Source organism: Natator depressus, chromosome 17 (genome assembly GCF_965152275.1).
Source record: "Natator depressus isolate rNatDep1 chromosome 17, rNatDep2.hap1, whole genome shotgun sequence".
Classification (NCBI taxonomy): domain Eukaryota; kingdom Metazoa; phylum Chordata; order Testudines; family Cheloniidae; genus Natator; species Natator depressus.
The window spans coordinates 2,712,392-2,738,981 of record NC_134250.1 but is presented as its reverse complement, the minus strand read 5'-3'; the positions used below and the strand labels follow the sequence as shown (position 1 = coordinate 2,738,981).

At 42.5% G+C, this 26,590-nt stretch overlaps 1 protein-coding gene across 2 annotated transcripts in view; it reads left to right on the top strand.

The window, feature by feature from the left end:
• The window catches only part of SLC6A4 (solute carrier family 6 member 4), a 38,727-nt gene extending 12,657 nt beyond the window's left edge, over positions 1-26,070 (top strand). For both annotated transcript variants that reach the window (XM_074974631.1, XM_074974632.1), the window contains exons 2-14: positions 79-680; positions 4,333-4,467; positions 5,450-5,669; positions 5,918-6,056; positions 7,404-7,538; positions 9,422-9,525; positions 10,939-11,066; positions 11,518-11,630; positions 12,774-12,905; positions 14,092-14,191; positions 14,553-14,653; positions 17,629-17,796; positions 23,924-26,070. In XM_074974631.1, coding sequence (XP_074830732.1) covers positions 221-680; positions 4,333-4,467; positions 5,450-5,669; positions 5,918-6,056; positions 7,404-7,538; positions 9,422-9,525; positions 10,939-11,066; positions 11,518-11,630; positions 12,774-12,905; positions 14,092-14,191; positions 14,553-14,653; positions 17,629-17,796; positions 23,924-23,998 — 2,010 coding nt within the window. In that variant the 5' untranslated portion in view covers positions 79-220 and the 3' untranslated portion in view covers positions 23,999-26,070. The remainder of the gene's footprint in view (positions 1-78; positions 681-4,332; positions 4,468-5,449; positions 5,670-5,917; positions 6,057-7,403; positions 7,539-9,421; positions 9,526-10,938; positions 11,067-11,517; positions 11,631-12,773; positions 12,906-14,091; positions 14,192-14,552; positions 14,654-17,628; positions 17,797-23,923) is intronic.
• The last annotated feature ends 520 nt before the right edge of the window (positions 26,071-26,590 follow it).

Genomic DNA, 26,590 nt, shown 5'->3' with positions numbered 1-26,590 from the left:
AGACGTGTAGTAGCTATACCTGTACAGCCACCAGCAAGCCTTGTAACAGAGTTCAACTCTTTTTCTGCTTCTTTGAAGCTGTGTTTTTCTGCAGTCCAGTGGACATAAAGACTAGAGAGTTTCTGGCAGCAGTGGGAAGACTGAGCAGCAACTTGACACAAGGGGATTCTGGTCCAGGTCACTCACAAATGGACAGCAGCACCATCGTTTAACCAGCAGAATGGAGAAGTCATCCAGCAATGAGAACCAGCCTCTGACTTCTAAGAAAGAGCTCTTGGACTGTACAGAAGGTGAAGATTGCAAAGAGAATGGACTCCTGGTCAAGAACCCTAAATCCGCCCTGCAGCTGGTGGAGGATGGGAATAAGGTCCACCCCAGCCAGGGAGATAAAGGGGAAGCAGGTCAGATCTCAAATGGCTACTCAGTGGTTCAGAACCCAGTTCCTTGCGATGGAATAGCAGATGGGGAAGACGTCCAGTGCATGGCCCCAGCAGCCACAACTACCACCACCACCACCACTTCCACTACTTGTGGGGTGGAGGCTCAACCACAGCTGCTGGAGCCGGAGGAAAGAGAGACCTGGAGTAAAAAAATGGACTTTCTTCTCTCTGTCATTGGCTATGCAGTGGATCTGGGCAACATATGGCGATTTCCCTATATATGCTACCAAAATGGAGGAGGTCAGTGTTCAGCCCTATATGCCATTCCTTAGAAGCTGTCTTCTTTGGGTATAAATGGGTCAGTTCTATGGCTCACGTTAAACCTATGAGACCAACAGTAAGCAACAATGGATTATGGGGCAAGAGGAACTGATTTATGAGTAGGGCCCTATCAAATTCACGGTCCATTCTGGTAATTTCACGGTCATAAGATTTTAAAAATAATAAATTTAATGATTTCAGCTATTTAAATCTGAAATTTCATGGTGTTGTAATTTTAGGGGTCCTGACCCATGAAGGAATTGTGTGTGTGTGTGTGTGTGGGGGGGGGTGTCGCAAGGTTATTGTAGAGGGTGTTGCAGTACTGCTTTACTTACTTCTGTGCTGTTGCTGGCAGCGGCGCTGCCTTCAGAGCTGGGCAGCTGGAGAGCGGCTCTGAAGGCAGAGTGGCTGCCAGCAGCAGCGCAGAAGTAAGGGTGGCCTGGTGTGGTGTTGCTACCCTTACTTCTGTGCTGTTGCCTACAGAGCTGGGCCCTCAGTCAGCAGTTGCCACTCTCCAGCCGCCCAGTTCTGAAGGAAGCAGTGCAGAAGGGTGGCATGGTATTGCCACCTTTACTTCTGTGCTGCTGCTGGCAGGGTGCGGCCTTCAGAGCTAGGTGCCTGGCTAACAGCCCCCACTCGCTGGCCTCCCAGATCTGAAGGCAGCCAGAAGTAAGGGTGGCAATACTGTGACCCCTCTGCAACTCCTTTTTGGGTCTGGCCCCTCAATTTGAGAAACACTGGTCTACTCTATGAAATCTGTATAGTATAGGATAAAAGCACACAAAAGACCAGATTTCAGGGGGGGAGACTAGATTTCACAGTGTTTTCATGGCCGTGAACTTGGTACGGCCCTGTTTACGAGATAGATTAAAATAGCAAAATATGTCTAGAGTCAGATAAGGGTTGCTGGGACATATGCATCAACTAATAGATGAGGGCTATAAACACAAAGGTGGAAGAGGAATTATCTAGAATGATGCAAGATCCAGTATAGCTGGAAAGCATGAGATGAAAATAAGAAAAGGAAAATGTAGATTTAATATTAGGCAAAACATCCTGCCCTAAGATCAGTTGGACTATAGAACAGTCTCCCAAGGGAAGAGATAAGCCCTGTCAAGGTTCCTCCCCCACTCTGAACTCTAGGGTACAGATGTGGGGACCTGCATGAAAAACCTCCTAAGCTTATCTTTACCAGCTTAGGTCAAAACTTCCCCAAGGTACAATATATTCCACCCTTTGTCCTTGGATTGGCCGCTACCACCACCAAACAAATACTGGTTACTGGGGAAGAGCTGTTTGGACACGTCTTTCCCCCCAAAATACTTCCCAAAACCTTGCACCCCCCCTTTCTGGACAAGGTTTGGTAAAAAGCCTCACCAATTTGCCTAGGTGATTACAGACCCAGACCCTTGGATCCTAAGAACAATGAACAATCCTCCCAACACTTGCACCCCCCCCCTTTCCTGGGAAATGTTGGATAAAAAGCCTCACCAATTTGCATAGGTGACCACAGACCCAAACCTTGGATCTGAGAACAATGAAAAAGCATTCAGTTTTCTTACAAGAAGACTTTTAATAAAAATAGAAGTAAATAGGAATAAAGAAATCCCCCCTGTAAAATCAGGATGGTAGATACCTTACAGGGTAATTAGATTCAAAACATAGAGAACCCCTCTAGGCAAAACCTTAAGTTACAAAAAAGATACACAGACAGAAATAGTTATTCTATTCAGCACAATTCTTTTCTCAGCCATTTAAAGAAATCATAATCTAACACGTACCTAGCTAGATTACTTACTAAAAGTTCTAAGACTCCATTCCTGGTCTATCCCCGGCAAAGACAGAATATAGACAGACACACAGACCCTTTGTTTCTCTCCCTCCTCCCAGCTTTTGAAAGTATCTTGTCTCGTCATTGGTCATTTTGGTCAGGTGCCAACGAGGTTACCTTTAGCTTCTTAACCCTTTACAGGTGAGAGGAGCTTTCCCCTGGCCAGGAGGGATTTCAAAGGGGTTTACCCTTCCCTTTATATTTATGACAAGCCCAATCCCCAGAAACATTTAAATTCAGACTAACCAATATACCAGAAAATGTCAGTGCTACAGGTGCTCAGTACAATCAAACAATGATTGTAACCAGTGAGTGTGCTGAAAAAGGGCCTATGTCCCCTTAATGCATCTAGGCATTGCACCAGAGGAAGACATTATTTTATCTTTTGCCCCATCTTGCTGCTGCACCCATGGTAGCCAATAAAATCTTTGTGAATTCCCTGTATGTTTGGGTACAGAAGCCTGGGAATAGGAGTACTGTTGACAGTGCCTGCTAGGAGACAATCTTACAATAGTTCAGAACTTCATTCCACTGGACACTTAAGCCTTCCTTACAGCGGTGAGCATTACCTGTGGCACCTGAGAATTGGACTTTTAGCCATTTGTGATGCTCCAGCCTGATACACAGTAATTGAACTGCTTTGGTGCTTATGGCATTGACTTTCAAGACAAGACAGTTGCTACACACAGTGGTGAGCAGTTACTTGCATGAGTAATCCTGTTGAAGATGATGGGACTAGTCATGTGAGTAACTGCTCACCAATGTGAGTAAAGGGGTCACAACCTGGCCCTTCAGGAACAAACCCACAAGTCTCGTTTTGTGTGACATTACAGAAAGTTTGACTGGACTGGCCTCTCAAGATCATGAGGTGTCAAGGTTCCTTCCACACTCTGAACGCTAGGGTACAGATGTGGGGACCTGCATGAAAACCTCCTAAGCTTACTTTCACCAGCTTAGGTTAAAACTTCCCCAAGGTACAAACTATTTTACCCTTTTCCCTTGGACTTTCGCTGCCACCACCAAACGTTTAACCGGTTACTGGGAAAGAGTTGTTTGGAAACGTCTTTCCCCCCAAAATCCTCACCAAAACCTTGTACCCCCCTTCCTGGGGAAGGTTTGATAAAAATCCTCACCAATTTGCATAGGTGACCACAGACCCAAACCCTTGGATCTTAAGAACCATGAAAAAGCTTTCAGTTTCTCAAAAGAAGAATTTTAATAGAAGAAAAAGTAAAAAGAATCACCTCTGTAAAATCAGGATGGTAAATACCTTACAGGGTAATTAGATTCAAAACAGAGAGAGTCCCTCTAGGCAAAACCTTAAGTTACAAAAAGACACAAAAACAGGAATATCCATTCCATTCAGCACAGCTTATTTCCTCAGCCATTTAAAGAAATCATAATCTAACGCATATCTAGCTAGATTACTTACTAAGTTCTAAGACTCCATTCCTGTTCTGTCCCCGGCAAAAGCATCACACAGACAGACACAGACCCTTTGTTTCTCCCTCCCCCCCAGCTTTTGAAAGTATCTTGTCTCCTCATTGGTCATTTTGGTCAGGTGCCAGCGAGGTTATCCTAGCTTCTTAACCCTTTACAGGTGAAAGGGTTTTTCCTCTGGCCAGGAGGGATTTTAAAGGTGTTTACCCTTCCCTTTATATTTATGACACGGGGTCACATAGGTTTTACTGTCGTAGTTAAGTGCAGTGTTTATTGGATGTGGGGCTTTAAAAATTGTTCTTTATGAAGTACACCAGAAGTACTACAAGAAGTTACAGTCATGTCCTTTCTTCCTTGCAGGAGCATTTCTCATCCCGTACACGATCATGGCCATCTTTGGAGGCATCCCCCTCTTTTACATGGAACTAGCTCTGGGACAGTACCACAGGAATGGGTGTATCTCAATTTGGAGGAAAATTTGTCCTATTTTCAAAGGTAGTAAGGGGAACAGGCAGCTTACCATGATCCCTTAGGGTAACTGGCAGAGATTTTCTTTAAGGGTGGAATAATTACTGACAATAAGAGATAACATGAAGGGTTAATGTCAAGTGGTTTAGGGCCCACATTTAGGTTATGTAAGAAAAGTTTTCATGAAACCTAGAATTAATTACTTTTCTAAGTCATGTGCTTTTTAAAAAAGCAATGTCAAGTTGTTTTATGTACATAAACATTGCCCTAATTGTTTTCCAATCCAAAGGATGCAGCCTCCTACTAGTGTCTGAAGACCAGGGAGTGAAACTGACTAGAAACAATCCACTGTACTTTCACTGACCCAAGCCAGAAAAAAAATACAAAACCATACAGAGAACATTATAAGGGTGAAAGTAAATTGAACTTTCAAAATTATTCCATTTTTAATATTTGAAATGGTATTAGAAACACGAGTTAGGAAAAATATTGCAAATCCTTTATTTTTATCCCAGAGATCTTTTAAACAAATTACCCTTCAGCTCCATTCCATTTCTCTCAGCCATCCTACTGGCAGTGATAATAGAGGATCTTTTATAGTTGCCTTTTACATGCTTGTTACCCTTGCTCCCAGTACCAGAGTTAGATTTGGTTTTGTTTTGCTTGGTTGGTTTGTTGTGTGGGGGTGTGGAGAATGGGGGAATACACATCACAGTCAAAATTCCAGAGATTGGGGCCTGAATCAGGCTAGCATTTATACATGTTATGTTCAGAACCGGGATGCTTTTCTGAAGTGGGGCTTGGGCAAATCACCCCCACTTTCTGAAGTCCCCACAAAGTTCCAGAGCATTCTAAAAAAATATAAAGGGAGGCCGTGGTGTATGTTGTGCCCTCCTTTCTGGATGCCTCTGGCAGGTACTGATTTTAGTTCATGTGGATTACCCACTCCTCCTTTCACTGGACCCGGCCTTCACATTTCCACTCACATAACTGCTTTCTGCCTTACCAGGAATTGGCTTTACTATCTGCATAATAGCTCTCTACATAGCCTCTTACTACAATACCATCATGGCTTGGGCCCTCTACTACCTCATTTCATCCTTCACGGTGGAGCTGCCATGGATCAGCTGCAAAAATGCTTGGAACACCGGCAACTGCACCAACTACTTCATCAATGCCAGCATTACCTGGACCCCACACTCCATCTCCCCTGCAGAAGAATTTTATACGTAAGTGCATGTAAGTGGAGACACGATATCAGAAAGAGGGGTAGAAAATGCAGCAGGCTTTTCTTTAGAGGGTAACCCAGGTATTTATCAATCACATGGGTTTTTAAAAACTGTCTAAGGATTAAAATGCATGCAGTTGTGGGTATGTGTAGGATGGGGGTGTCTTTTATCTCTCATGATTTAGAGCCTAAGCACTCTCTGTAGTTATTACACGAACATCAACAATGTGCTTTTCTCTCCTGTTTTAGCCGCCATGTTCTACAGGTGCAAAGATCCAAAGGGCTGGATGATCTGGGAGGCATTAGCTGGCAATTGACCCTCTGCTTATTGTTGATTTTCACTATTGTGTACTTCAGCATCTGGAAAGGGGTCAAAACATCTGGCAAGGTGAATGCAAAAGCAAGAGGAAGTTGCTTGATATAGCGTAATTTCTGCCACATGTCTGGAGCAGCCTATTAACATGAGAGAAAGTAAGCTTAGAATTGTCTTCAGGACAGGGACTGCAAATTCACATACATGTGAACAGTGAGTGCTGCTGTAATCCATATAATACATGCTAACAGCATGTTGGGTTGCTGTGCTGCAGATAAAGATCATCCTACCCAGAGGATCTGAACGGGTGTGGAGGCTGATCTCCGATTACTGCTCTGTTGAGCCTCAGTTCCATTGTTTCTTTTTCTACAGATGGGCCTTGCTGTCTGCTGTCAGAGCAAGCCATGTTACCAAAATAGGGCTGCTTAATACACATTCATTTACAAATAATGAGTAATAATAAATCTTTCCACTGACAGAGAACCTCCTGTGTGAGGACCTCAGATCACCTTACAAAGATTAGTGTTGTTATTCCCATTTTACAGAAGGGGAAACTTAAGTGCAGAAAGCTTAAGACCAATGTTTTCAGAAGGGTCAGCTAATTCTGCATGCTCTCATTTCTGAATGCCCAGTTGGAGACAGTTAGGGCCTGACTTTCAGGGGTGCTGAGCTTGGCATTTTCAAATCTCCTCATCTGGAGTTGTGAGCACTCAGCAGCTCTGAAAATCTGGACCTAAGGGTCTCAGGTTAGGCACCCAACATTTGTGGACACTGCTCAAAATTCCGGCTGCATTGACTTACTCGAGGTTGGACAATTATTGAGCAGCAGAGCTGGAAATGGATTGTAGGAGTCTGATTCCCATTCCTTGCTCAAACCACTAAACCAGGGTAGTCCCTTTTCAGATGAAAAAAGGCAGTGGTCCATGCACACAGATGGTATAAAATTAGGCAACTCGTCTATCTTTTGACTACAGCTACAGCAAACCTGGATTCAGAAGCTGGAGCTGACTGCCTCTGAGAGGAGAATGCATAACTATTGGTGGGGCAGTCAGACCTATGGTGTTGAATAAACTAGCTTACACACCATAAATAGTGACCTGGATGGCATTAAGGAAGACAACGTGACCTAGTTGTTAAGAGGAGGAGAGTAGGAGTCTGGACTCCTGGGTTCTAATTCTTAGCTGTGCTACTGATTCACTGCAGGATGTTGGGCAAGTCATCTAATTACTCTGTGCTATATTTGCTCCTTCATTTAAAGTATAGTAATACATTATTGCCTTTGTAAAGCACTTTGACAACTTTGAATGAAAGGTGTTATAAGTCTAAATATTACTGTTCATTCGACATTGTTACCATTATCACTTAGCTGTTTCCCTCAATCAGTACCCATGGCAAACACTGTCTTAATGTTTTCTCTAACAGGTGGTGTGGGTGACTGCCACGTTCCCTTACATCATACTCTTTATCCTGTTAGTACGAGGGGCCACATTGCCTGGAGCCTGGAGGGGGGTTGTCTTCTACCTGAAGCCTGACTGGCAGAAACTCCTGGCCACTGAGGTAAGGAACTTGTTGTAAAGTGGCAATTGATTTCAGCCTGTAAACTTGTATACTTAAATCTCTCCTTTTCAGAACAAGGCTACTGTCAGCATAGTAATAGGTGCCTATGGATTCTGAAGATTAACTCCAATTCTTTTAAATCTTTGTAAAAAGTTTTTTGCAGTTGTAACAATTATGCAAGATAGAGATAACCAAGGTGTTACTGCTTCTGGTCTTACTCTGCTAGCTAACCTTAATCTAAACTAGTGGATACCCTGTAGCTCTGCTGACTGCTGGATGACCAGCAGATGTTGGAATGGGCTAAATCACCTTTAATGGAGTCCACTATCAGGTGGCTGGACTCACTGCCTGGATTTCAGAATTGTGAATATTGCCACCATCGAAAAAACTCAAGCCATCAGCCCTGTGTCAAGCTGTGGCAGATGAGCCCGAAGAGATCCTCCTTTCCAGACAAGTGGTGCTTGACTCAGGTGGAAATCTCCCACATACTCCATGCAGACATGGACAGCAGGAAGACTATCAGACTCAACACACTAAGCTTGATGAAGTGATGACAGCTGGGCAGGTGTGAATGTGTGGGGAGAGGGAATACACCACACAGTCCTACAAATACTACCAACTTTAGGAGAGAGAGCAGGTATGGGGATGAGACCATAATAAAACAAAACAACATGTCAACCCAGTGTCTGATTTAGATTTGAACCCGTGTGGAAGAGGCAATCAGTCCATCAGGCTGTTGACTGTGTTTGCTTCGCTACACGTGAAAGTCGCTAATGGGGAGGGAGATGGAAAAAACCCAAAGCAATAAATACAACAAATACAAAGATTAAAAACTCTAATGTTTGTGAGTCTGCAGCTTCCCAGCTGATATGGAGAGTTTTCAATGAAGAGGAAATGAAGAGATAAAGCATCATCTCCAATAAGGAACCACGTCTTCCTAAAAGCAATAAAGGACATTGGTATTGTATTGAATATATCTGAAGTGAGGACAGCAGATTGCAATCTGCGCGCCGGCTGGCAGCAAAGCTCTATCCAGGGGAGGTGCAGGCTAGTCACACAGAAGGAGTATGTTAGAAATGAGCTGCAGTGAACTCCATGTTGCAATCAAGAGGGAGTAAAGGAACCAGGACTTTTCCTTTCAGGGATGGAACAGAGATCAACAGTTTGGAGATGCCACTCAGTAAGACTCCGGCCAGTGTAGCACAGTGTTTTTGTAACCAGGTCATCACACTTTTATCTGACATAGCTACAAAATGGTTGAGTTGTGTTCACACAGCTGGAGTTGCACCCACACCACCAAATGTATTTGGATCAATCCAGGGAGCAATCACACAGTGCTTTAGCCCAGAGGACATGCGCCCAGACACACACATGGGGCAATGCACTCCAGATGTCCTTCTGCACAGAGACCCTGGAGAAAGGAAGACAGGCCAAACCCATTACAAAGGCACAGTTACAATGCAAAAACAATGTGCTACAGGAAGACTGCCATCTGTCAGCCTAGGATACTGTCAAGGGTGAAACATTGATAGCTGCCACAGTTACTGAATATTTACTGTGTTGTGTATAGAAATGTGGTAGCACGTCACCTATGGTGACCTTCTTGAAGGATAAATCCTAACTATGCCACAAGTGAAAATAAGTATGATGGCCTCACTGTGCTGGGTATTTGCCTCTGTCATAAAACTACAAAAGTATTTGTCACACTTCAGCATAAAATCTTTGATCCATGTAACAAGCTCTTAATAAAATGTTTGTTAAGATAGGACTAGACTATATACAGGCTGTTGAATCTAATTCGTAGCACCAGTGGACTGTAGAGTGGCATTTGCTCTATGTTTAACACCATCTTTTCTTGATCCTCTGCCTCTTACGTTTTTCAGGTCTGGGTGGATGCTGCAGCTCAGATTTTCTTCTCTCTAGGTCCAGGTTTTGGGGTCCTACTAGCTTTTGCCAGCTACAACAAATTCCACAACAACTGCTACCAGTGAGTTCCACCTCAGTGTAAGAAATAGTCAATAAAAGGACAGTGTTAGAATGTAAACAGTTTATGTATTTTTTTAAAAAATGAGAAATGTAACGCTGGTGAAAGTTACCAGGTTGTCAGTCCTGTAGGGTGAATTCTATCTGCAGAACAGGTACATTCCCTTTAGCATCAGAGCAATCTTCCCTCACATCACACCCAGCCAATGTGCCTCGCTTCAAGGCAAGTTGGGAGTTTGCTTTCCATGTCTAGTCAATTATTATTATTTATTATTGTCTTGTGGCAGCACCCAGGAGCCCCAGTTGCGGACCAGGACCCTCTTGTGGTAGGCTCTGTACAAATATGGAACAAAAAGATGGTCCCTCCCCAAACAGTTTATAACCCATATAATTTTTGATCTCTGCTGCAACTGCCCATAAGGGGGCCAGTTACTTGTAGAGGTGAGGCTGTGATGCGCACACCTGTCCAACAGGATCTGGACTAAATCCACCACTGAACAGCCATCAGATTGTAACAATATTTAGTTACTGCAGCCAGATCAGCTATAACTTGGTAAAGGGCTCCGTGGGTTGTTTCCTTATTTTCTTAAGGATGTTTATTATGTCCTGTGAAATGAAACCTGCAAATCATCATTCTCTCTAAAGCTATTACTATATCATTCTGAATCCAGTATTAATTAGATTGGTGTGATGGTCTGGTATGCAGCCAAACAGACAGCCGAACAGATGTTGAATGAAATGTCTGAAGTTCTTCCTTAGACATATAAGACACAACAATTCAAAACTCTATCCAAAAGAGAACCAATATATCAACAGACAAATCAGTAGTGCCCCAGTTTGTTGGGCATAAAGGAGAGACATACCTTGTCTCATTCCAAGACAAAACAGGACATCAACAGGGCTGGGGTACAACCTTTAGATGTCCTTTAGAGATTCAGGCTGCATCATACTGGTAACTGCTAAATGGATACTATCAATGGATCTGGGAGCATGGTCTGTGATAATCTCAAAATGTTTTAAAAACTACCAGTACATATCAGTCCAATGATCATTTCACCAGTGAAATGCAGCTGCCTTTGGGGTAAAACATAGCAGACAGGTGGACAAACAGGAGGGCAGGAGAAAATGTAGCTAAGGACACCAAGGCAAAGCCTTACTACTCTTCTGAAAAATGCCATGTGATTTTTGCATCCATGCAAAGACAGAACCTTAATTTTCCTGAGGTCTTTCCCAACAGACCCTCACATATTAAAATATATGAATGAGTATTTATATACCCTGGAAAGTTGAAGGGCTATATTGAAACGTGCTCCCTGGTGGTCTAGATAGTTCAAAATCAATACTGTGCCTTCTGGCAATACACCATTCTTTCTGGCAGATGTTCGCTCTCTGAGATTCATTGGGTTTTCTCTTCCAGGGATGCACTGGTTACCAGTACTGTGAACTGCATGACTAGTTTTGTGTCTGGATTTGTCATTTTCACTGTGCTTGGCTATATGGCTGAAATGAGGAATGAAGAGGTGACGGAGGTTGCTAAAGATACTGGTAGGGGAACTTATTCTATTGCTGTCTTAAATTTCCTCTGAAGTTTCGATAGAACTTGTTTGATTACATTCCAGATGGGGAGATATTCTTACCACACAAACATGACCATGTAATCCATTTAAAATTCAGGATCAGGGGAAAGACCCTGGCCTGGACAAACACTCCAAACTACACATAATGTTTTGTATATACTATGATTAATCATACTGCTTTATGACTATCATAAAACAGTGAGCAGCACACGGTGTGCTACACAGCTCCAAAATGGTTCTACAAAGATAAAAGAATGTAGAAATCATGTTATATGTCACCTAGTGACCCTTACTGTGACTACACTTTGTAACACTCCCCTGTGGACAAAGGCATTTCCAGGTGTGAGTGAAATGGTCCGTCTTTTTCAGAGCAGTAGGATTGACCTGTAATAACCACCTGTTCTCCCTCTTGGTACCAGGGCCCAGCCTTCTCTTCATTACCTACGCAGAGGCCATTGCAAACATGCCCGCTTCGACCTTTTTTGCCATCATATTTTTCTTGATGTTACTCACTCTGGGATTAGACAGCACGGTGAGTGGGTATCATTAGTGAGAGGGGCCCTGAATAGATGGATGAAGTTAAGCATTTGGAATTTTTCCAGCATGTTCCAAAATAAATCTGCAGAATTAAATGTAAACTCTTCTTTTGATAATAGAGCAACTATACTAGTACTCTGAGGTCCTTGGATGAAGGGTGCTAAATAAGTGCAAAATGCATTGCAAACATTCGTTAATCTTCATAACCCCTGGGTCACAAAATAGTATTTATTATCCCTATTTCAAAGTTGGGGAAACTGAGGCACAACACGATTAAATGATTTCCCCAGTCACACAGTAAGTCAATGGCAAAGCTGGGAACAGAACCCAGAATATTCAACTTCTAGAACCCTGCTTTTAACCAGCAGGTGATGCCCTCTCTCTTCTTGTATATTGGAAGCATTTAATTACCTGTCAACATGCAAGTCAGTGACATGTTTCTGGGATTTTTCACAGGTAACAGGATTTAGAAGGTGGGAACAGAAGGTGGATTTCTCAAAGTGGGGCAAGGTGCTATAAAGATTTTGCCACATGAGCCACATAGTTATTGCAGATTAAGGACCAAATTCAATCCAAAATCAACTCCATTGACTTCATAGTCTTGGCTATAATGAGCCATTTACTTATTGTTATTTATTATTTGTAATATGGTAGTTCCCGTTATGTGCTAGGCACTTCCCACACATATGAGACAAAATCCCTGTCCTAAAGAGATCAAGGTCTCTGAAGACATGATGGAGATGTTTCCAGAGCAGTCATCTCAAGCCTATCACACTCAGATACATGCCAAAGGTTCATTGTCCTAATTGTATCTTATGGTATGTCCAGCTGTGCTGCTATAGTGTTTTAAGTGTGTAGTGCTTCAGTGTAGACACTCACTACAGTGAGCTGAGGGGTTCTCCCATTGCTGCGGGTAATCCATCTCCCTAACAGGTGATAGCTAGGTTGACAGAAGCACTGGCTAGGGTTAGGTTGGCATAGTTCTGGCTTTCAGAGGCTGTGGATTTTTCAAATGTCTGAGAGATGCAGCTATGCCAATGTACGTTTTCATTGTACAGCAGTTGTGGGGTGTGTGTGGGGAATGCAGGGTGGGAAGGATGCTTTCTTTCTTTCTATGACTCTTTGCTGTGCTTTTCAGTTTGCAGGACTGGAGGGGGTGATCACTGCAGTGCTGGATGAATTTCCACACGTCTGGGGCAAGCGCAGGGAATGGTTTGTCCTTGGTCTGATCATTGCTTGCTTCCTGGGGTCATTAACAACTCTGACATTTGTAAGTACCTCACCCAACATTGTGAACCTTGCTTATTGGCAGTAGGCTCTAGCTGATATCTGCAGGAGGGAAGTGTTTCCCAAACAGAATCTCAAGGAGTCTCATCAAATATGTGAAATCCTATTAGTCCAGTTGAGAGGAGTTGTTTTCCTTATGGGGTTGGAGACTGTCGGTGGACTGAATGTGAGCAGTCGTGCTCATGAAGGAATCTGACAATGTTGTAACTTGACAAAGTTTCAGTGTACAGTACATAATAAACCACACAAATACTGCTCAGGCTGGTACTATACCACTACGCAGTTCATTCCAGCTGATTAACCCTTCAAACCTTCACCCAAAATCCCAGCTTTTACAAAATTAAAAATTATCAGTTTAATTTTCAAAGGGTTAGAAATAAATTTCAAATCAAGAAAAGGATGGATACAAAATACAGTTCTAGAAACTACCATAAATGGAATTTAGTGAACTGGAGTCCAGAAGCTCCTGGCACTGGATAATGGCTCATATGTGAATCTACAGCACTTACATATTCCTTCTTTCATACAGGCCAAATATTGTCCTAAGTTACACCTATGCAACCTCTGTCTAGTCACTAGGGTTTCATTGCTGTAACAGGAGAACAAATTGGTCAGCTTTTGTAAAAGATGTGGGGGAAAAATTCACTGGCTTTTACATTCCACTGCTTGTTTTATGAGAAATTCCCTCCTGGTTTAAAGCATTTACAAAGAGCCAGGTTCCTGTAGAACACATAACTCTCTTTTCTTGTAGCTGAGTCCAGATCCAGGAGGAAAGAATAGAACGTAATGCTGCCTTTGTTTCCTGCTCAGTTACTAATGCTCAGGGACAGAGAAGGAAGTTGCCATCAAAGGAGGGCACGGAAAAGCACAGATCCCATCGGATTAGCTCATTAAAATCCAACTAGAAATGCGTGCTGCTTCCCTTTCAGTTTTTCTGCATGACCGTTCTATTGGCAAAGGATGATCACAGGAAGTTAAAGCAAGAGTACTGGACAAGTCATTAGTACTGTCAAGTATTACTCAAGGCCAGAGCAGGCAGCAAGTGATGGGATAGAGTGAATTTTGCATGGATGAATGCTGTCTTTCCAAATGAGGAGAGTATATGACTAGTAGTACAAAACTTCTATTCTGGTGATTTTGGCTAATCAGTACCACAATCTCTTTTCTAGGGTGGTGCATACGTAGTGAAGCTGTTTGAAGAATATGCTACAGGCCCTGCTGTCCTAACAGTGGTGTTTCTGGAATCCATTGCGGTGGCCTGGTTCTATGGTAAGATTGTTCCCGCACTTACAACCCATGCCGACCAGACTCCCTGGCATTTGCCGAATAGTGTTTCTGCCAGCTTTGTGGACAGGGGTACTGATGTCACATAGAAAAAGCAATTTACAGATTACTCAATCTGAAAACAATGTTACCAATTACTTTGTCATGTAAGCACAGTACAATTTTGATCTCCAACTGGGTTGGGAAACATTGAATGACTTTGGATAATGGAAGTTTCTGTGTAATGAAAAGGTTGCAGGGACACGACCACACTGTTTTCTGCTGGATGCTAAATGCATTTCCTGGTTATATCAACATTTGAATAACTTTTTCTCCCTGTCCCTCTACCATCCATTTATTTTCATAGGCGTCAACCAGTTTTGCAGTGACATGAAGGAAATGCTGGGCTTCACTCCAGGCTGGTACTGGCGACTCTGCTGGGTAGCAATCAGCCCCATCTTTCTTTTGGTGAGTTCATCTTCCCAGCCCAAGACAGTCAGTTTACTAGTGTAATACCTTAGAGTTCCAGATATGGGATTTTCATTTACATAATATTCACGTTCTACTCTCTAATGCCAGCTTTTGGAAGCCAACAATATTAAATCAGTGAGACTAATCTGATAAAAGCAGCTAGGATTAGTTAGTAGATCAACACTGAGTTTGTTTGGTTTTTTTTTTTTTGTTACTTAGATAAATGATGATATTGGAAAACTTTAATAACCTGCAACACAGGACAAGGCTAATTTGATCTTTGCTGCTTTAGATTTATGTCAGTGAAGTAAAATAGTAAAAGGATGCTGATAAAAAGCACAGAAAAAAGAGAAAAGTTAAGATAACAGATTTACAAGCTGTTTGATCAGCCACTGCCTGGCAACTTCAGAATACACCTACCCAAACTCTACATCACCAGATAGCATCCTTCATAATCAGAAACTGGTGCCAGCATCCCCACAGCTGACTTGGCAAAGTTATTACTAACATTTTTAAACAAAGCCTTCATTCCCTGTTCCAAAATTAGTTCACCCTGTCTTTTATTGTTGCTTGGCTTGGATGCAAGGAGTGTAAGTCAAGATGGAGGTTTATGGAGGCAAACAACACTGCTGGGATGATTAATGTGTGTTTAACTGTTTTCCATTTTATTACCTGTAGACAAAGGAGTAAAAAAAAAAAAAGCTATAAATAGATGTTTCACCACAAAAATAATTTATACACTACTGTCCTGTCCATGATCCTGAAACAATAAAACTAAATTACATGAAGAGCAATATACTTTCAGTGATGTGGTTACTAGGCAAAATTGATATTTACAGTCTCTATGGAAACTAAAATAAGAAAAGCCCAGACGTAGGTTTGGTGGCTCTCTATGGTAATTTTAAACATCTAGTGCCGGGTATCCTCTGATGTAATTCTGTGAAAACTAAGTTAGGATACTTCCCAAAACAGTCACTAACATTAATTTTGCAATGTACCAGTTTAATACTTCAGCACCTTAGGTTTGACTTCAATGAGAACTGGAAGCACTGAGCATCTCACAGGGTCGGATCCAATAAGCTTTAGCATAAAACCGGAACGTTGCCATTTTAGTATTAGAGTAAGAAGAAAAACATATAAATCCAAGAACTATCGATTTCTACAAGTCAGTCTGAGGTACCAGGGATCAAACCACAATGATTTCTGGCCTATAATCAACACAAAAGCTGGTAAGTAATCTCTCAATCATACAGCATCTGCAGGCTCCTTACAATGAATCAAGCACTGGAGAAGACTGCCAAATGCAATGAGTTGCTGCTGTAGATAGTGGAAATTCCTCTATTTGGTGTTAAGGAAGAGTATTAGAACTACTTGAAGAAAAACTAGACATTCCATGTGACCTCAAAGAATTCTTGAAACATTTATACAACTAGTACAATACTATTTAAGCTTAACAAACATGGAGTTACACAAGAAAACACTCTCTTATCTTCAACTTTTCACCATCTTCCTGGAGAAAACATGCAAAAAGCTGGACTCTGAAGAAAAGTGCATAAAGATAAAAATGGTACATGAACCACTTCAAATTTGCAGGTGACATCTTTGTTTAGCCCCTGAAAGAACTTGAAGCAATAACCTGAGAAAGGAACACAAAAAGCAAGGAATATAGATGTGTGTTAAATATACACAACATAAACATTTTCTAATGAAATTGTGGAAGAGGAGAAAAAAATCACACTAGATCAGAATAAATTATAAACTTTTATAGAGCATATGTGTGCCAAGTGGTGCATAGCATTCCAAACCAGCACAACAATAAAAGGGAGAGAGGAATCAAAGTTGGATGAATCCTCTGGAAGGGTAAACAGTGTCTTCAAGAAAAAATTCTCTCACCCCTATTCATTACCAGACCTAATTATTGGCTATGGGATTCTGGATCACACTGGATTCAAATGGAATTTTTTTGACCATTCTATCTTAAAATTCAGTAGAATTTTAGAATTGGTATTCAAACATACAATACGAGAGCAGATCTGTGGTCCATTTATACATTTAAGGGCTAATATGATCCTTGGATGTATAAACAGGAAAGTATGGAGGTGATTTTTTACCTCTGTATACAGCATTGATGACGCTGATCATAGAATACTGCATCCAGGTCTGGTATCCACATTCTAAAACAGATATTGAAAAAGTGGAGCGGGTGCAGAAAAGAGCTAGAAAAATTATTCAAGTACTGAAGAAAATACCTTCCACTTAATGAGCACAATCTGTTTAATAAATAAATAAATAATAATAAACCATTGAGAGGTGACTTGATTATGATGTGTGAATACCTTCCTGGGTTGAAAATACTGGGTACTAATGGTCCTTTTCGCTCTAATGGAGAAAGGCAGAAGAAGACCCAGTGGCTGGAAGTTAAAGCCAGACAAATTCAGATTGGAAATAAGGTGCACATTTTTTAACAATGAGGGTGATTAATTATTGGAACAAACTACCAAGGGAAATGTTGTACTCTCTTGCTCTTGCTGTCTTCTAGAAGATATGCTTTAGTCAGTCAAATTATTGGGCTTGACGCAGGCATAACTGCATGAATTTCTCTGCTCTGCAATCTCCCAGAGATCAGACTAGGTGATCTAATGGTCCCTTCTGGCCTAAAAATCTACAACTCTAGTCCAATATCCTGTCTCTATGTTTGGATTCAAGAATACCCAGAACAGGTCATTATGGAATAAATTGTCCATATGAGGAATTTTCTTCCTAATATCTTATCTGTTAAGATGGCTTATGACCTAAGCATGAGGATTTACATCCTTTCTAATGTAACTGTGGATTTTCTCATTATTCATATAAGTGCTTAATCCTTTTTTGAATCCTGCTATGATATATTGCAGCAGTTGGTCCCAAAGGCTAATTACGTACTATGTAAAAACATTGTGTATTTGTAATATTTTCTTGCATTTTTATTTCAGTTCATCATTTGCAGTTTTATATCCAGCCCTCCTGATCTACGGCTTTTTGATTATAACTATCCCTATTGGACCACTATAGTGGGTTACTGCATAGGAACCTCCTCTGTTATCTGCATTCCAATCTACATGGCTTATCGGTTGATAATCACCCCAGGAACATTTAAAGAGGTATCTGATGTGTTTTATTTGTTCAAGTTCATTCTTGATGGGATGTACTTCCCACCCCACTACCCAGCTGTACATAAGGAGAGGTGGGAAAATACTGCATAGGCACTTAAGACAAAAAGATGGTCTGTAAATGATGCTCCCATATTTGCCAGGTGCTGGATGTATGGATCAGCATTGCAAGAAATACCTCCTTGCCATTAATACAAAGGAATGGTGGGTTATGTATGATAGCAGAGTGCCAGCTCTGCAAATAATTAAGGTTGAGAATTCCTTTCTGTTTAAAGAACAACTCTTCTGAGTACTCTAAAATCCACACGGTTGTACAGATTGCCTTGAAATTAGCTGTGCCACATGGGATTTGGGGTAGGCTTAGTGATTGAAATTTGGGGTCTTTTGAGCAAACGGCTCCTAGAATACAGCTGTCCTCAGGAAATCAGCTTTTCTTAAGGTTGACAGATTCCATCAACTTTTTTTTTTTTTTTACTCAGACCAAAGGCTCAAACCACGGCTCTATATGCTCAAAGGGTCTCAGTCACTCAACATTTACCCCTACCAGTGCAAGGGACCCACTAACCTTTTGGAGGAGCAAAACTGAGTGAGTCTGGCTCTTTAGGCAGGTGCATGCTAACACTCACAAGCCAATGGATTACACTATGCACATGTGGACAGAATCCCAAAAGAATTACTAGCCAAGCATGATTCACAGGACCTGTGTGACTCAAGGGGACGTTACGGCCACTGAACATGAGCAACACCTGAGGCACTGTGAATTCAAACCCAATCCATGGTAGATAGCTGAAATGAAACCTAGGCATGTTGGTATAAACTGCCTCTGTCCAACGGTGTTTTATTTTTATTTTGGGGAAATGTAATCTGAGTACAGCAAAAACTTCAGAAGGCATTTGTGCTATTTCAAAAAGAAAAGAAATTACACATGTGAATGATTGCTGGGAAAGAAGTGGGATTTAGGAGGCAAAGGAGTGGAAGGGATGAGGGGTTTGGGTCTTCAGGGAGGCAAGGGGGTTATACAGAGAAGGATAAATAGGGAGGAGTAATACGGGAGGGGTTTCAGGACTCAGGTCAGGGGGAGTGAATGGGGATTATGGGGAAGTGTGAGGGATGACATGGAGGCGGGTGGCAGGGTAAGTGTGAGGAATTAGGGGTGCCTGTCATCCCCACATTCTTCTCTTCTGTGTGTGTGCTGGGAACAGGGGGACCCTGACCCTCTTGGGGTATCTGAGCTCCTCTCCCTACCCACTTCTCATGTGAACAAGGATCTGTGGGAGCCCTGTCCCTCTGATGATTCCTTTCCCTGCCTCCCCTCTCTATAGGAATTTGAAGCCCTCCCCCATCCCTATGTGAAATCTGGGAGGCCCTGTCACGCAGAAGGGGTCTAGGCCCGTCCTTGCCTCCCCCTCTCATTTCACTGAGACCATCCCATTGAGATGAATGGCCCACTTCACACGTCTCAGAGCCTGCTCTGCTTTCGGTTCAGCCTGTGCTGGGAATCTGGCTATAGCAAAGCAGCTGCTGATGATTAGTCTCATATCATATTATAGTGGAGCACTGTCCAGTTCTGCCATTGTTAAGATTGTGAAGATGTTTCTGTTTAAAGGTTAATTCTTTTAGGTGCTCTAAAATCCTTGTGCTTCCTCACTATGTCTTGAAATGTGCTGTGTGCTTTACTGGGGAAGGGTAAACGATCCATATTTGAGAAAAGGATTTCCAAGATACAGCCCCTGGAAACTAACAGGTTTTCTTAAAGTTCACAGATTTCTACCCATTTCCTTGTGCACACCTGGCTTCTCAAGTGCTAGTGGCTTAATGTGACAGGAGGGGAAGGGGGAGGTGGGAATGGTGGCAGAGGGTAGGATACATGTTGTGGGGGATGATGGCAGAGGAGGGTGGAGCAAAAGAGAGCTATACCAATCTTCTCTCATACTTAAAGTTACTGTTCTCCTGGTGTAATAAAACTTGATTTTGGGGCAAGGACGACATCTGAGATTTCTCTCACTGGGCTTTTAGTAACTCCAAACACTTCAAAGCACAGCCATTATCCCTATTTCACTGTAACAAGGTGGGGGATGGGAGAGGCACACACCCAGGTATCACACAGCAACATAATGGAGAGAACAGTGGACTGGGAGTCAGAAAACCTGGGCTCTATTCACACCCCTGCCTCATGCTTGCTGGGTGACCTTGGCCATATCACTTTACTGCTCTGTGCCTCAGTTTCCCGATCTGTACAATGGGGATAATGATGTTTCCCTCCTTGGCAAAGTGCTATGAGATCTATTGATGAAAAGCGCAACATAAGAGCAAGGTATTATCATCACCTGGCCACAACTGAATCTCAGCTGCACACCTGCATGATAACTAAAACTGCCTAAATGACCACTAACTCCTACTAACAACATTTCTCTGTTAAAAAAAAAAATCTAGGAAATTCACTGACAAAAAACTTTGCTAATGGAGAGTTAAGGTTGTCCAGTGGTATCTCATGTGCTTGAACGTTGAGTTCAGCAAAACTCAAAATGTCTGAAAAACAGGAACTGATGTGTTAAGGTACACATCCATGCAACCTTAACTCCCCCTCCTTGGAGCAATGCCTCAGTACACCCATAGCACATGCTCTCACACTGCACAGCACTACACAGGAACTACCTATACATGCCCAACACTGACCCCATCTGCTAAAGTTTTCAACCTCTTCACCCTTATGCACAAGATGCCATCTCACACTATGGTTTCACTTACCCGTCATTAAACCCACAGACCACACTCATCTCCCACCTAGATGCTGAGAATTCCCATGGCAAAAGGATCCATGTGCCCCACTGCTACATAACACAGAGCTTAAATAAGGCATACTTGATCTGTCAAGGTACACATGGACCTCTTTCCTTAGATTACACATCTGAGGGTTAGAGAGAGGGGCCATACACACACCCAGGGGGACCCCCAGATTGTCTCATATTACAATCACAGCTCTGCCAAACTCTCCAACTAACCCTCCCCTTTCAATACAGCTATACCTAACACAGCGAATGCCGCTAGAGTGCACCCAGACAATTCCCAGGGACTACTGCTGGCTCCAGGGCCACAGACTACAGTTGTGTGGGCGTGAACCTTAACTCTGTATTGCCTGGTTTTCAGAAGTCTGAGTTTTACAGAACAATGTTTTTGAAGGGCACAAGGTACCACTGTAACCTTCATTCTGTGTTAGTATTTTTGTTCAGTGAATATTTAAGACGGTTAAGTGTTGAGAATTAGTGTTTGATTGGAATAATATACATTAGTAAAATGCTTTAAGATCTCGGATGAAAGGCACTATAAATGTGCAAGATAATTAGTAGTAGTACAGTGTGATGAGTTTTGCCAATTACCCTGATTTAATCACAACAAGGTTTATCCTTGCATGGATTACTTCTGAATCTGTTTTGGAAGGGGCAGAGGATGGTAGAAGATATGAACTGCTTTGCTCCGACAAAAAGAAAAGGAGTACTTGTGGCACCTTAGAGACTAACACATTTATTTGAGCATAAGCTTTTGTGAGCTACAGCTCACTTCATCGGATGCATTCAGTGGAGAGATTTATATACAGAGAGAACATGAAACAATGGGTGTTACCATACACACTGTAACCAGAGTGATCACTTAAGGTGAGCTATTACCAGCAAGGGGGGGGGGGGAAGTGGAGGAACGGGACGGGACCTTTTATATGATAATCAAGGTGGGCTATTCCAGCAGTTGACAACAACGTCTGAGGAACAGTGGGGGATGGGGGAGATAAACATGGGGAAATAGTTTTACTTTGTGAAATGAGCCATCCACTCCCAGTCTCTATTCAAGCCTAAGTTAATTGTATCCAGTCTGCAAATTAATTCCAATTCAGCAGTCCCTCGTTGGAGTCTGTTTTTGAAGGTTTTTTTGTTGAAGTATTGCCACTTTTAGGTCTGTAATCGAGTGACCAGAGGGACTGAAGTGTTTTCCAACTGGTTTTTGAATGTTATAATTCTTGACGTCTGATTTGTGTCCATTTATTCTTTTATGTAGACACTGTCCAGTTTGGCCAATGTACATGGCAGAGGGTCATTGCTGGCACATGATGGCATATATCACCTTGGTAGATGTGCAGGTGAACGAGCCTCTGATAGTGTGGCTGATGTGATTAGGCCCTATGATGGTGTCCCCTGAATAGATATGTGGACACAGTTGGCAACAGGCTTTGTTGCAAGGATAGGTTCCTGGGTTAGTGGTTCTGTTGTGTGGTGTGTGGTTGCTAGTGAGTATTTGCTTCAGGTTAGGGGGCGGTCTGTAAGCAAGGACTGACCTGTCTTCCAAGATCTGTGAGAGTGATGGGTCGTCCTTCAGGATAGGTTGTAGATCCTTGATGATGCGTTGGAAAGATTTTAGTTGGGGGCTGAAGGTGATGACTAGTGGCGTTCTGTTATTTTCTTTGTCGGGCCTGTCCTGTAGTAGGTGACTTCTGGGTACTCTTCTGGCTCTGTCATTCTGTTACTTCACTTCAGCAGGTGGGTATTGTAGTTGTAAGAATGCTTGATAGAGATCTTGTAGGTGTTTGTCTCTGTCTGAGGGGTTGAAGCAAATGCGGTTGTATCGTAGAGCTTGGCTGTAGACAATGGATCGTGTGGTGTGGTCTGGATGAAAGCTGGAGGCATGTAGGTAGGAATAGCGGTCAGTAGGTTTCCGGTATAGGGTGGTGTTTATGTGACCATCGCTTATTAGGACCGTAGTGTCCAGGAAGCGGATCTCTTGGGTGGACTGGTCCAGGCTGAGGTTGATGGTGGGATGGAAATTGTTGAAATCATGGTGGAATTCCTCAAGGGCTTCTTTTCCATGGTCCAGACGATGAAGATGTAGCGCAAGTAGAGTATGGCCATTAGGGGATGAGAGCTGAGGAAGCGTTGTTTTAAGTCAGCCATAAAAATGTTGGCATACTGTGGGGCTATGCGGGTACCCATAGCAGTGCCACTGATTTAAAGGTATACATTGTCCCCTAGTGTGAAATAGTTATGGGTGAGGACAAAGTCACAAAGTTCAGCCACTAGGTTTGTTGTGACATTATTGGGGATACTGTTCCTGACGGCTTGTAGTCCATCTTTGTGTGGAATGTTGGTGTAGAGGGCTTCTACATCCAGTGGCCAGGATGGTATTTTCAGGAAGATCACTGATGGATTGTAGTTTGTTTTCTCAGGTTTGGTCTACATTAGGGTATTAGATCAGTATAACTATGTTGCTCAGGGGTGTGAAAAATCCACACCCCAAAGCGACACAATTGAACTGATCAAACCCCCAGTGTAGACAGAGCTAGGTCAATGGGAGAATTCTCCCATCGACCTAGCTACTCCCTCCTGGAGAGGTGGAGTACCCACCTCAACAGGAGAAGCCCTCCCGTCAGCATAGGTAGCATCTTCACTGAAGTGCTTCACTGCAGCATTTTAAATGTAGACAAGTCCTCAGACTTTCAGCAGTAGCAGGAAATATGCATCTCTGCTGGTCACTGCAGAAGATGGAAAATTTTATTTTGGTTAGAAGATAGGGGCCTAGCAATATATTCCAAAGAGGTTCAGTCAACTCTAGCCATAGGTTGAGGAAGCAATACTAGTTTTGACTTAAATCTATCGACACACCATCCTGCTTCCTCCACCACAAAAACAAAAATAGAAATATACACAACCACCAAAACCATCCATCTCATATTTTACACAAGATCCACCGCAAGCTGGGATGGAATTTGGAAACTTTATTTATATGTAAATATCCATTCAGAAGAGATATGCTCAATAAAGTTGATAGTATTTAAGTAAATGATCACAGGGGCATTAATGCAAAAGCTCTGTAAATTAGCCTGGATGTTACCATTTTTGTCAACTAAAAAAAATAATAGTTTGTACTTCTCTAGCACTTTACATCTTTAAAGTGCTGTAAAAACAAACGAAGTTTCACAACACCGGTATGACGCAGGTAAATATGTGTAGCTTTTAAAGGTGGGTCAGATTTTTCTTTAAGCTAAATCCTTTACAGTGTCCCTTTCAACTGCAAAGTTCTACCTGAAATCTAAATTTGCACAACGTTCATCTAACATGTGTTTTCTTCTCAACAGCGTATTCTAAAAAGCATTACCCCGGAGACAGCCACAGAAATTCCCTTTGGGGACATCCGCATGAATGCAGTTTAAGTTAACATTTTTGGGGGGAGGGGAAAAGGTGTAAAAGTTTAACTTTTCCCATGCTCCCCAACTGTCCATACTCCCCTTTCCAAAGAACTGAGTTTTCAGCTGAGCCAAGGAATGGGTGGGCGTTTTCCATGGAGGCCCAGACAACGGCAATGTGCATCTGGAAAATTGGTTCCTCCAGCATACAGATCCAAGCATTTCAACAAAATCTGCTGCGCACTTCAAACCAGACTAAGATTCACTGCTGAACTGATTCATTCTGAAAACAAGAGGATGTGTGTATGGGAGAGACTGCATAAACCACGACAGGATGAGTCTCATCAGTTAGGATTAGATTTAGAATCTCAAATCTGTGGCAGTACTCCTGTATTTTTCTCAATGTGATCATTTGTACTGGACCATGTTGTATTTGCTTCTAAAGATCTCATTGCTTAAACGGAATTGAAAAATACAGGAAAGTAGTTCTGATAGCCACATATTACCTGAGTAATACAGAGTTTTATCGCTTAAAACTAATAGGGCCCTCAGATCCTTGTTTTGCTGTGGAGTAGGCAGAGAAAGATGTAGGAAACCACCATGAAAAGCACTATGTATGAAGACTGTGTGTCCAGCTGCACACATATTTGGTAACATCGCCCCCTTCCTTCTTTATGCCACTTACTTTTCTGCACTTTATGGACCATACCAGTTGTCATCAGTTATTTCTTGCCTAACAGGCACTCCACAAATAAAAAGATTTTGTGAAGTACAGAATTTTGAAAATGCTCAGCATCTTCCCTATTCTCCTCTGGTACTAGTTATACAAAACCTTCAGCCCATCCATCTCTGGGTCATAGGTCAGCTGGCAAATGTTTAAGTTGTTAGCAATTGCTACACTGTGGTTCCATCTGCCTGTCTCTTTTAGCTGTATATTCATGACGACATTTTACAGACAGACTTAGCTTATTTTTTCCTTTAGAAACTGTAGCCCAGTGGTGAATTGTTAGGAGGTCAGATGCTAGAGGTTGGACCATCAGAGCTACATAGACTTCTTTTACAGCTTTTTATGGGAATCAACCTGTGTTTCTTCCTGTTGTTTCCTGTTACAAAACTAAAGCTTAGGGTTACACTTTATACTGGTTGGCACAAATATCAAGTCTAAAAATTCTTACAAAATGTCACGAAAATTTACTAGCTCATGTACTAAATCAGCTCATCCAGTCTTTATCCTGAAGATAAAGATAACAAAAAAACAATGCTATTTTACTCACTCTGGGCCAGTGGTGAGTACAATTCTGCAGGGATGAATTCTAATCATAACTTGAGATATACTTATATTTTGAGGTATTTAATTGCAAATTAAGTTCTACATACATTTAAATTCATAATAGTCTATAAGTACTTATGCCTGTCAAGACAGAGGGTAGGTTAAACAATGATTACTTTTGAACTCAGTTGCATTTGCCAAGTGAATTTCAGGACTATGGACTGACTATGCAGTTACATGGAAATTGCTTAGTTAACCCTATGCAGTTAACATGTAAGTAAAGGAGACATGCGTTATACTGTTACTCTGTCACTAAAGCCTCACCAAATTTTATTATAAATCCTATCACAACTGAAGCTAAAATAGAATATAAGATCTCCTTGTACATCATAATGTGCCTATGTTAAAAATGAAGACGTTGCCATACAACAGAGGTGGACAAACTACGGCCTGCAGGCCACATCCGGCCCGTGGGACCGTCCTGCCTGGCCCTTGAGCTCGCAGCCAGTGAGGCTAGCCCCCGGCCCCTCCCCCGCAGCCTCAGCAGGCCGCCAGCACTCTAGGCAGCAGGGCTGCGAGAGCCGCCAGGTGTAGTGTATTAAATCGCTCCCCGCAGGAATGTGCTACTTACAGGGCATCAGGACTGGCAGCCCTAAGCAGTATACCATAAGTAGCACATTCCTATGGGGAGCAATGTAATACACTACACCCTTGTAGGGAAGGCTGTGGCTCCCCAAACAGCCTGGTCCCGCCCCCTCCCACTTCCCGCCCCCTGACTGCCACTCTCAGAACCCGTGACCCATCCAACCCCCTCCGCTCCTTGTCCCCTGACCCCACCCCCTATCCAACCCCCCTGCTCCCTGTCCCCTGACTGCCCTGACCCCTATCCACACCCCCACACCCTGGGACTCCCACGCCTATCCAACCATCCCCTGCTTCCTGTCCCCTGACTGCCCCCCAGGACCTCCTGCCCCTTATCCAACCCCCCGCTCCCCTACCATGCCCCTCAGAGCACCATACAGTTTCGGAAACCCCATGTGGCGCTCAGGTCAAAAAGTTTGCCCACCCCTGCCATACAAGAATTCAAGTAGGTGGGCATCAAGAAATTTCTTCTGAAAGAAAAAACTTACACTGATACATACTACAAAGAACAGATCATTTGCACAGAGGAGTGCAACCATGATGTGTTTGCCTTTTGAATAATATACATTTTCATCTTCTCTCACAAGACTTTTCTGCTTTAGCATATAGACACCCACTTCAAATAATGTCTCTTACACTTGAGCCATAGACATAAGGTCACTTGTCTTGTAGGTCTCTAGCTCAACTCATTACACAGAAATAATTAT